The sequence below is a fragment of the Vicia villosa genome, linkage group LG3, assembly GCF_029867415.1.
Source record: "Vicia villosa cultivar HV-30 ecotype Madison, WI linkage group LG3, Vvil1.0, whole genome shotgun sequence".
Lineage (NCBI taxonomy): Eukaryota > Viridiplantae > Streptophyta > Magnoliopsida > Fabales > Fabaceae > Vicia > Vicia villosa.
This window is the reverse complement of record NC_081182.1, coordinates 55,427,352-55,438,592: the sequence shown is the minus strand read 5'-3', so window position 1 is coordinate 55,438,592 and position 11,241 is coordinate 55,427,352. Positions and strand designations below refer to the sequence as shown.

Sequence of the window (11,241 nt, the reverse complement as noted above, 5' to 3'; positions counted from 1 at the left end):
AGTAAAGGGGTTGAAGATTTGAGTAGGTTATTATGGATATCAAAATTATTGGATCAAGATCATTAAGGATCTTGAGTGTTTGTAATTGAGTATCTGCATCAACAAAAGGAATTATCATTTAAGATTTGTGTTGGCTAATGCAATTTGGCTATTAATGTTCATATTGATGATAGTTCATTGTACTTAAATTCTTGTATATTAACTATTGAAATTGTGGAAGATGTGATTATTTTCCCAATGGTTTTAAATCATTAAATAGTGGAGTAAGCATAGCAAGGACGAAAGCTAAACCTTTATATATATATATATATATATATATATATATATATATGTGTGTGCGTGTGTGTGTGCGCGCGCGCAGGCGCGCCCGCGTGTGTACTTATTTTCTCTCCCTATCTCTCTTTAAGGTTTTGCACTTTTTATGTAAATGTTACATTCTTACATCGTTTGTATGTCATCTAGATTAGATCTTGCTTATAGTAATTTATTGTGTAAGCATATGTCTTTGTTGCATCAAACTTATTGAATCATCTTTGATTCAATTATGATCAAAGTATTTCTATGTTAAGGTTTTAAATTTTTTTGGGTAAGCAACTTTGTCTATCTTGTTTGGTTATGCCTTTGAAAGAATAATTTCTCTAGTGATATTTTGGTTGGAAATCCTCTTGATGTGTTTCTAAGTTTCCATATTATTTTGTTTTTGCTTTCGCCCATAAATCTTTGATTTTGTTTCAAAAAGTTTTGAGATTGATTTTTAAAGGGGGCCGGTCAATTCAATCCCCCTTTTAGAGTGTTTCTTATCCATATTCTTGCCCAACAGATTTGTTGGAGTAGTAAATGAATTTATTCTATCTCTAATTCTTGGCAAAGAAAAGGAATATTTCAATTCAGACACACCTTGTAAATCAGATGAAAACTGCGACCTCCGAGACAATTTGTTTACTTCTGAGTATTTAAATGATATAAAGGGATATGGTATTCCAAATCATCATTTAGTGAAGGTTGGTGTACCAATAAGGCTTTTAAAAAATCTTGATCAAGCAAATGAATTATGTAATGGAACAAGACTGCAAGTTGATGTTTTGGGAACAAATGTCATAACAACAATTGTTGTTGTCGAAAAAAATGTTAGAGACAAATTCTTATTCCCAGAATGAATTTAGTATCTTTATATTCTAGATTTTCTTTTAAGTTTAAACGGAGACAGGTCCCTTTGTCTATATGTTTTGCTATGACAATTTACAAAAATTAAGGACAGTCTTTATCCAAGGTAGGATTATACCTTCCACAACAAGTTTTTACACATTTTCAACTCTATGTTGCCGGATCAAGAGTTAACTCTAAACAAAGGTTAAAACTTCAATTTTAAATGATGAAAGAAACATTTCAACATCCATAGTAAATGTTGTAAATAAAGAGGTCATCATACGAAGTCGTCACCTAATTAATCTTCATAAACAATCTCCACAAACGAAATCGTCACCTAATCAATCTTCATGAACAATCTTCACAAACAAATTCGTCACCTAATCAATCTTCAAAAACAAACTTCACAAACGAAATTGTCACCTAATTAATCTTCATAAACAATTTTCACAAACGAAATTGTCACCTAATCAATCTTCATAAACAATTTTCAAAAACGAAATCGTCACCTAATCAATCTTCATAAACGATCTTCACAAACAAATTTGTCACCTAATCAGTCTTCAAAAACAAACTTCACAAACGAAATTGTCACCTAATTAATCTTCATAAACAATTTTCACAAACGAAATTGTCACCTAATCAATCTTCATAAACAATTTTCAAAAACGAAATCGTCACCTAATCAATCTTCATAAACAATCTTCGCAAATAAATTCGTCACCTAATCAATCTTCAAAAACAATCTTCACAAACGAAATCGTCACCTAACCAATCTTCATAAACAATCTTCACAAACGAAATCGTTGCCTAATTAATCTTCATAAACAATTTTCACAAACGAAACCGTCACTTAATCAATCTTCATAAACAATCTTGACAAACGAAATCATCATACTCAACTAAAAAGAATACATCTCACACTAATTAATCACTTAATTCTTTGTCTGTGTGTCGCAACTTCCAAGTCTAAATGAATTAGGTTTGATATAATGATATATGAAAAAAAAAGTTAATAATACAATTATAAAAAAATAAAATAAAATGGTACATTGTGCAACACCACTCTACCTTTCAAGTTTGAACCATATACTTAGCATATTCTATTTTATTTTATGTTAAATAATAAAGCTACATCTTATCCGGACTCATAAACATTATAAAATAAATAATTATTTTCAAATTCGAGTAAATTTAAATTAAAAAAATAATTTTGCTAACCATACTTTTATTAAAGAAAATATTTGTGCTTGCACACTTGTAAGCAGTAATAAACCATAATAATTTCAAGTTTGTTGGCAAAGTGACAAATCACCATCCACAACACCTCATAATAAATCCTAAACATAAATAATAATAAAATTGAAAGAAAATAAAAGAGGATAAAACCTAAAATTATTCATTCTATTCTTCTATCTCATTCATTCACTCTCAAAAACAAAACAAAAACTCATTTTTTTTCTCCTTCAATCTCTCAACCTCCTCCTCATCATATTCCAAACACCACACCACACCCAGTCCAACGTTAATCGATCAAAACCCACCTCTGTCCTTGTTTCTTTGACCCAAAAAACTTCACAAAATTCTCATCCGATTCTCTTCAACCGATGCAGATTGAGTTTCACAATTCCTTCCTGTTGCTTATATGTAATCACTCTTTCCATCGTTTTCTATAATCCGATCTGTACCGATCGTAATGCCACTCATCGACAACTTTTTCGTCATATGATTCTGTTCTGTTTTTGGAGAATTCTCTGTTTGTGTTTTTTTTTTCCTTCTTTTTTGGTACTTTTTGGTTGCGTATTCCGCAAGTGTGTACTTGTTGAATTGGATTACCCTAATATTTCTCTGATCTGAAAAAGTCACACAAAAAAAATACTGTTTTCAATTTCAACCTACCCTTGTTGTGGTTGCAATCACAATCCCCTGTTTCTTGGTGATCATCCATGGAGAACGGTTTTTCTGGTTTGATTTTTCGTTCTGATTTTGATTTTGATTGTGTTGATCTCACTTTGATGAATCACGATGACTTCACGTGATTAAAATTTTTAACTTTGATCACAAAAATTGAAAAAATTCCTTTCTTTTTTTGGGAATATCCCTCACCTTAGGAGAATGAATGAATACTATACTTCTCTTCAAAGTTTTCGTCCTTTGATTCACCTTCAAATACCCTTTACTTTTTTCAGTTTTTTCATGGTTTTTATTCATCTGGGTCATCGTCTAGTATCTAAACAAATGTTTTATGAAAGGATCGGTGTTGATTTTGTTTCTTAATTTGGTATTTATGAAGTGTTTTTTTTTTTGTTTTGATCATCCTGTTTTATGGGAGGTTCATGATTTCTGTTGTCGAAAATCTTAATGCATGTAGTTCATTCATGATTAATAATGTTATAATCAACTTAGAAATTTGATCATTTTTTTTTTCCTTTTTGTGTCACATAATAATGAGTTTATGTTAAGTATGTTTTTCTTTGTAGGTTTGAGACGTGAGATTTGCTAGTCAATTATTTTTTTGAGGTACATACTCTTTGCAAGTTAGTAGTAAAATGATATGAAAATTGAGAAGTCTCGCATGCTATAATTAGTGAAACATAGAAATAGGAATCGATTAATTGAATGTGGTAATGATAAATTTGCGCATATTTTGGTAACTTAGATATTTTCTTCTGCAAAGTTTGGGGCACTGCGTAAAGTTTTTGCAGTGCCCAATGGATGCCACAACGAGCGGAACCCCTACTATTCAATACCATAACATCACTGACCAGACAATTACTGCCATTGTTGTTGCCACACCACTTCCGACATTTCAAAGGCAACAACGACATTGCTTAGGAAACTCTACTCCCGGAGAGTTTCCTTTGTCTGCTAATCCTTCTATTGTCCTCCATGTCCTTACTGCGTGTAATTTGGATCCTCAAGACCTTGCTAAACTAGAGGCAAGTGCTATACTTATCTGCATTTTACCTGTGAAGTTGTTGTTCTTGATTTGAATGTGACTAATGCTTCTGGCTTTGTTTTTTTATGTGTATGTTGCAGGCAACATGTTCCTTCTTCAGGCAGCCAGCAAACTTTGCTCCGGATTTAGCGCTGTCGTTATCCGAGCTTGCTGCATTTGACATGTGTCAGAAGAGAGCCATCTTTAAGCCAATGACAACAGAAGAAAGGCAAGATTTGAAGCAAAGATGTGGAGGCTCTTGGAAGTTGGTTCTGAGGTATTTATTGGCTGGAGAAGCATGTTGCAGGAGGGAGAAATCACAGGCAATAGCAGGTCCTGGTCACAGCATTGCTGTGACATCTAAAGGGGATGTTTATTCATTTGGATCCAACAGTTCGGGACAACTCGGGCACGGCACCACCGATGAAGAATGGCGACCACGGCCAATAAGGTTGTAAAACATGTAGACTTAAGGTTAACTTGAAGTGAACTAGTAGTTGATTAAAAGTTAATGGAACTTCATTATGTTTCAGAACTTTGCAAGGCATTCGAATTATACAAGCTGCTGCCGGTGCTGGAAGGACAATGTTGATCACTGATTCTGGACAAGTCTATGCATTCGGAAAAGATTCTTTCGGAGAAGCTGAATATGGAGGTCAAGGATCTAAAACTGTCACAACTCCACAATTGGTGGAGTCTTTGAAAAACATATTTGTTGTCCAAGCTGCAATCGGTAACTTTTTCACAGCTGTATTGTCAAGAGAAGGCAGGGTTTATACATTTTCTTGGGGTAATGACGGAAAACTCGGCCACCACACTGATCCAAATGATATGGAACCTCATCCTTTATTAGGAGCTTTGGAAAACATACCAGTAGTGCAAATTGCTGCTGGATATTGCTACCTTCTTTGTTTGGCTTGTCAACCTAGTGGAATGTGAGTTCCAATCACATACCTTAATCTAATTCTTTTTCTTGTGTTAACTAGTTTATACATGTAACTTCATTCTTGTTATATTGCTTATTTGAATGCTTTGCATGTTGTGATTCTTTGAAAACATACAGGTCAGTGTACTCAGTTGGGTGTGGCTTGGGAGGCAAGCTAGGACACGGAACAAGAACTGATGAGAAGTTCCCTCGTTTGATCGAACAGTTCCAGACGCTAAACATTCAACCCATGGTGGTTGCAGCCGGCGCATGGCACGCTGCAGTGGTTGGACAGGATGGTCGTGTCTGCACATGGGGATGGGGCCGATACGGTTGTTTGGGACATGGGAATGAAGAATGTGAAGCAGCACCTAAGGTAGTAGATGCATTGGCCAATGTCAAAGCCGTTCATGTTGCAACAGGCGATTACACAACCTTTGTGGTGTCTGAAGATGGTGATGTTTATTCATTCGGTTGTGGAGAATCTGCTAGTCTTGGTCATAATGCAGTAAACGATGCACAGGTTCACTTTGTTTTTTCATTTATTTCACTAACACGATTGAAGGGCACATTGTTAAAGATATAATGGTGACATTTTTTTGTTGATGTTATGATTACAGGGAAACAGGCATGCAAATGTGTTGAATCCCGAGCTTGTGACATCACTGAAGCAGATCAACGAAAGGGTGGTACAGATTAGTCTGACAAATTCCATATACTGGAACGCTCATACCTTTGCTCTAACCGAATCAGGGAAGCTTTATGGATTTGGGGCTGGAGACAAAGGACAGTTAGGAATTGAACTTGTTGCGAACCAGACAGAAAGGGTAAATCCGGAACGGGTTGACATTGATCTCGGCTAACTATTTGTGCTGCCTCTAATCACCAATTCTTTAAACCGTTTTATATCGTCTAATTAATGATCATGCATAGCATTTAGTGTTTAATTAAGTTTCCTTGTCTATTTTGTAAATATAATCAAAAGAATGCAGTGTGATGAAGGTCCAAGGTAGGTAAAACAGCTAACAAGGGCTTCAGTTACTACTGTCTTTATTTATGGTCTTTCATATCATATCTTAGGCTTCAACTGTTTGTTGATAGTTTATTTATACTTTGTTGAAGGTTCAATTTATTTACAGTTTAGTTTGTGTTGAATTTGTTTTCATAGCATCATTTGCTTTGAAATTGTTGGTCAAATTTATCATTCATTTATTTATCATCATGAACATCTCATTGTTTGGATTATTCTCCTTGTACTTGAAAGAATTCACCTTCTAGGATTGTAGTGGAATATCTGGAAATAGAATGTGGGGTGATTGAGATTCCATCACCTAGTGATTAGAGAGATTCTCACATAAATTTAAATTACTTAGTCAATTATGTTGTTCAATCAATGACTCTCTAGTTCGATCATTGGAATTTTGTGATAGCATGCTGGATAAACCCAAGAGAAATAGGAAGAATTCAATTTTATTAAAGGAATTTATTCTTTAATTAATATTATTTTTGCACTAGTTTCTTAGTCTTCTTTAAGAGGTTTTGTGCCCATTAATCATGGGGGTTTCTTATCCCATCCTATGAGGTGGAAAAAAATTCTATGGAAATTTGAAAATGCTATTTAGTTTGTGGAGATGTATTTTCGGATGTATTTTTTGCATAACTCAATGGCGTACAAAATCAGTGCTACCCTATTGCAAAATCAATGCCACCCTATTGTAGAATAATTTTTATTTTTGGAGATGTATTTCCGGTAAAATCAATTCAACATATTGTTGATTGAGCATTCTAGTGAGGTTTTTGGAAATGTATTTTCGGAGTTTTGAAGCAGAAATTTGAAAAATTGACACTTTTGTATGTCAGGCTATTCTGGAGATGCATTTTCAAAAATATCAAAGTGCTTTTGATAAAATAGCCACCGAAATGATTAGAGTCCATACTATTTTTTTAAAAAACCATTTTCAAAAATCTTTCCATTCTCAATTAAGATTTTTACTCTTATATTTCATTTTTGTGTTTCCTCATATTAAAAGGAGCAAAAGAATTTGGAATTCAAGGTAAAGTTTATTTACTTCTAGCCTAATTGTTCATATTAATCTTATCTTGGAGCTGGAAAAAGTTACGTTTAATCTGTAAATATATTTTCAAATTCAGTATGAATTTATCTTGAAATGCATTTTCGGATCCTGAATGTCTTCATTTTGTAGTGGTCTGCTTTCAATATTAGTATTTTATATTATTATATATGCGGCACCGCGATGTTTTTCCGAAATTTATTGTCTCCAGATGCTAAACATGTTGTGAATGAGGTAGATGTTGGCAATCAATCTAAAAATGAACAAGAGTTTGAATTTTGTGATCACATACTTCAATGAATTTGTACGGAGGCATCCAACCAGGGGTTGGTACTGTAATCAGAAGGTCCGAAAATGGTTTGAATAGAAGAGTTGCATTATGACATTGACATGCGAAAGAGGTGAGAAATATAGACCTTCTCTCTGGAATTTTAAACGTGATGACAACACCGGTTCAAGAAAATGCGAGGGTCCTTTTAAGTCACGCGATTATCTGTTGGCAAATAACAAATGAAGATTTAATGTGATATGTGGTTTACATAACCATGATTTGTGTGAAAAGAGTTGATCATTCAATTGCAAGTTGCCTCATGCTAGAACAGAAGAAATGCGTTTCAGACATGACATTGAATTTGGTGTAACTGAAAAACATAATTGCAACTCTGAAATGTAAGACTCGAAAATATCGCAAATATCAAGCAACTGTACAATATCCAGTACCAAAATAACAAGGCGCTGAGGAGAGATAGAACTGAAATGCAACACATATTGAAACTTTTAGATGATAACAATTATGTATCTAGGTACCGAACGTGCGAGGATAAAGTAACCATTAGAGATATACTTTAGACTCGTCCTCATTCCATCAAGTTGTTCAACATGTTTCCTATTGTGCTCATCATTGATTCAACGAATAAGACCACCGAGTACAGACTTCCATTACTAGAAATTGTTGGTGTTACCTCTACTAAGAAGACATATTATGTCATGTTTGCATTTCTAGAGAGAAAAAAAGAAGAAAATGCTACTTGGGCTTTAGAGGAGTGTCGGGCAATGCTGAAAAAACAAAAAGACATGTCAAAAGTAATTGTTACTGACCGCGATAATTCTTTGATGAATTTGGTTGCAAAATTATTTCCTACTACTTATGCATTACTTTCTAGATATCACTTAGCAAAGAATGTGAGAAGTCAAGTTAAGCTCGCGGTGGACGAAAAATATAAAGGGCAAAGATGGAAAAATTGAATAGAAGTAACAGAGAGAGGAGGTATAATTTGAACAATATAATCCCTTCGGATCAGGTTTAAAAATATTAGTAGAAGTTATAGTAGGTAATGAAATAGAGGTAGAGAGAAGAGCAAGGATTGTCGGTTGCTCGAGTATTATACATGTGAGCCTACCCAAAATGTGGGTTGCTCGAGTATCATATATGTGAGCCTGCCCAAAATGTAGGTTATGTACTTGAATTTGGAAAACCCAAAATTTGGGTTGTGTACTTGAATTGAGAAAGAAAATAACTTTTAGGTGAGTGAAAATATTGTCTATTGCTCAAATATCATATAGGCGAGTCTACCCAAATTGTGGGGTATGTACTTGAATTGAGAAAGAACACAACTTTTATGTGAGTAGGCAACCTTAATCCATAAGAAATGGAAAAGAGTGTACAAAATCCTTCATCTTGAACTATTTGGCGAATTTGAGTCATGATTACTGAACGAGACCCACATGATGTATTCCTAATAGATCATTTTGCTCGTATGCTCGAGGAACTTGTTTAAAATATTATTGAGAGTCTTTTTTAACTCATATACTTCCACTATATTTTGAGATACACCATGGAGAAATACCATAACGGTGTCAGACCAAAATTTGTGTCTTCTTGAAGATTTCCATTCAGAACAAAAGTAACAGAGAGAGAATGTAGAATTTTAATAGCCAATTCCCTCTGACCGAGTTTGAGAACCATTAGCAGAAGTTATAGTATATAAGAAGTAAAAGGTAGAGAGAGAAGAGAAAAGATTGTTTGTTGATCGAGTATAATATAGGTGAGCATGTCCAAAATGTAGGTTGCTCAAGTATCATATATTTGAGCCTGCTCAAAAGGTAGGTTATTAACTTAAATTGGAAAAGCCCAAAATGTGGTTGTGTCCTTGAATTGAGAAAGAAGATAAATTTTAGGTGAGTGAAAGGATTTTTATTGCTCAAATATCATATATGTGAGTCTGCCCAAATTATGGGTTATTTGCTTTATCCACTTGGACACATAATCTACAATCATAAGTATGTAAATATTTCTAAAGTATTGGGGAAATGGTCTCATGAATTCAATGTCCCACACATCAAACAATTAAATTTCCAAAATATTAAGGAGTGACATTTCTTGTCTCATGAAAATATTCCATATCCTTTGGCATCTATCACAAGTTTAAACCAATTTATTCGCATCTTTGAATAAGGAGAGCCACAAGTTACCTGATTGTAGAACCTTAACATCAGTTTTGGTTCCTCCAAAATGCCATCCATAGGGTGCATTGTGGCATGCTGATAAGATTTGGAAGGCCTCTCGATAGTCCATACATCTTCTTAATATTTGATTAAAACACTTCTTGTACATGACTGACTAGTAATTCTTTGAGTCATGAAAGAATCTTTTTCTTTGCTAAAAGTTGAATTATGAAGGGATATATTCACGTACCAAATAGTTCATAATATTTGCATACTACAGTGTCACAACAGAAGTCATCAGAAGCAATTGTTCATCAAGAAATTCTTCTATAATTCCTTCTTTGTCTCGCCTATGGACTTCATCAAGAAGTCTTGACTAATGGTCAACCACTAGGTTCTCCACTCCATTTTTATCTCTGGTTTTTAGATCAAATTCTTGCAGTAGAAGTACCCATCTTATCAATTTGTGCTTCGCATCCTTCTTATTATCTATTAATTTGGCCCATGAAATCAACATATTCCCTCGTCTTTATACCAACACTTGGTATAATACAAAACGCATGCAACAGACAAAGTTTCACGTGACATACCTGTTGTGTAGAAAGACAAGTCGCACGTTCATTTCAGCGTTAGGAAGTTTTTGCATGTTTTTGTCTTGTATTGTTCGTTCTTATCCATTCAGCTTTCCAGCTCAGCTAGTGCTTTCATCCTCTTGCCCATGTTTTCCCTAATGTTGAGATCATTCACTCTTTTCAGTGTCTTATGGCTTTAAGGTCTGCTAGTAAGTGAGGTTACATCGAAACAACATTCTTGGCGTGACATAACTTGTCACCAAAATACTTCTGCATAAGCAACAAACACATATAACTCACAAGAGATAACACCTAGCATGATCCATACTAACTAAGCTAAAAACAAAAAAAAGTTAATCCATCCTATTTATACTATCAAAAAAAGAAAAAAAAATCAAGTAATAAGGACCTAAATATCTCAAAATTAACGAGTTATCAAAATATGTAATTTAATTTCTCAATTTGTAGTTATTTCTAAGATCACTATGAGCTTAAACACTTTGTGTTAAAACACTTGTGTGGTTCTATGTGTTGTGCAGGTAACCATGTGATTTTGATGATGACAACTATAAGTATGTTGACGACATTTGTCAAGTATGTTGATAACAACTATGAAGGGTATTGATAACACATGTGAAGTAGTTTTTATCATGACGTTTTTTTTCTTCTAATTGTTCCTGATGATAGCATCAAATCAAAGAAGAAATATCATCACTCAAAGATATGAAGTTCAGGTACATGGTTATATCAAGAAAAGGAGCTTGGATACTTGAAGTTATGATCTTGAAGCATGAAGAATTGAAAGTGTGAAAGTATGAAAACTCGTCTGCTTTGGCGCTTAGGTTTTTTCCAAGTCTTGATCAATTAATTATAAAAGGAAGATGACTAAGTCTTGAATTGCTAAGGCAATTACACACACACGCAAATTTGAAACCTTTTCTCTTTTGAAAAATCTTCAAAAAAAAATCAATTTGAGGAAGTACTTACTAGATTAAAAATTTGCTTAATTAGTTAGGAAGGTAAAATACACCTGGTTAAGCAATTAAGAGGATATAACAATCAGTCAATATGTAACTCCTCTTAATCAATTAAGGAGGCTGATAATCGATTAAGTGGCATAGAATTTCAAACTTTTCTATTTTA

The 11,241-nt window shown here is 33.9% G+C and overlaps 1 protein-coding gene across 2 annotated transcripts; it reads left to right on the top strand.

Moving 5' to 3' along the window:
- Window positions 1-2,541: 2,541 nt before the first annotated feature.
- LOC131661490 (ultraviolet-B receptor UVR8-like) lies at window positions 2,542-6,164 on the top strand. 2 transcript variants are annotated; one of them, XM_058931048.1, is made up of 7 exons: window positions 2,542-2,793; window positions 3,627-3,666; window positions 3,806-4,085; window positions 4,186-4,535; window positions 4,618-5,019; window positions 5,148-5,532; window positions 5,630-6,164. In XM_058931048.1, the coding sequence occupies exons 3-7, from the start codon at window positions 3,858-3,860 to the stop codon at window positions 5,870-5,872; spliced, it is 1,608 nt and encodes a 535-aa protein (XP_058787031.1). In that variant the 5' UTR covers window positions 2,542-2,793; window positions 3,627-3,666; window positions 3,806-3,857; the 3' UTR covers window positions 5,873-6,164. The 2 variants fall into 2 exon arrangements, with proteins under 2 accessions (XP_058787031.1, XP_058787032.1); XM_058931049.1 differs by lacking the exon at window positions 3,627-3,666.
- The last annotated feature ends 5,077 nt before the right edge of the window (window positions 6,165-11,241 follow it).

What these genes read in the sequence shown, in the direction of transcription:
- LOC131661490 (XM_058931049.1), top strand. Translation starts at nt 3,858, where the DNA reads ATGGATGCCACAACGAGCGGAACCCCTACTATTCAATACCATAACATC. An exon ending in GCTTGTCAACCTAGTGGAAT is followed by an intron (nt 5,020 to 5,147) that starts GTGAGTTCCAAT and finishes GAAAACATACAG; the next exon opens with GTCAGTGTACTCAGTTGGGT. An exon ending in ATGCAGTAAACGATGCACAG is followed by an intron (nt 5,533 to 5,629) that starts GTTCACTTTGTT and finishes TTATGATTACAG; the next exon opens with GGAAACAGGCATGCAAATGT.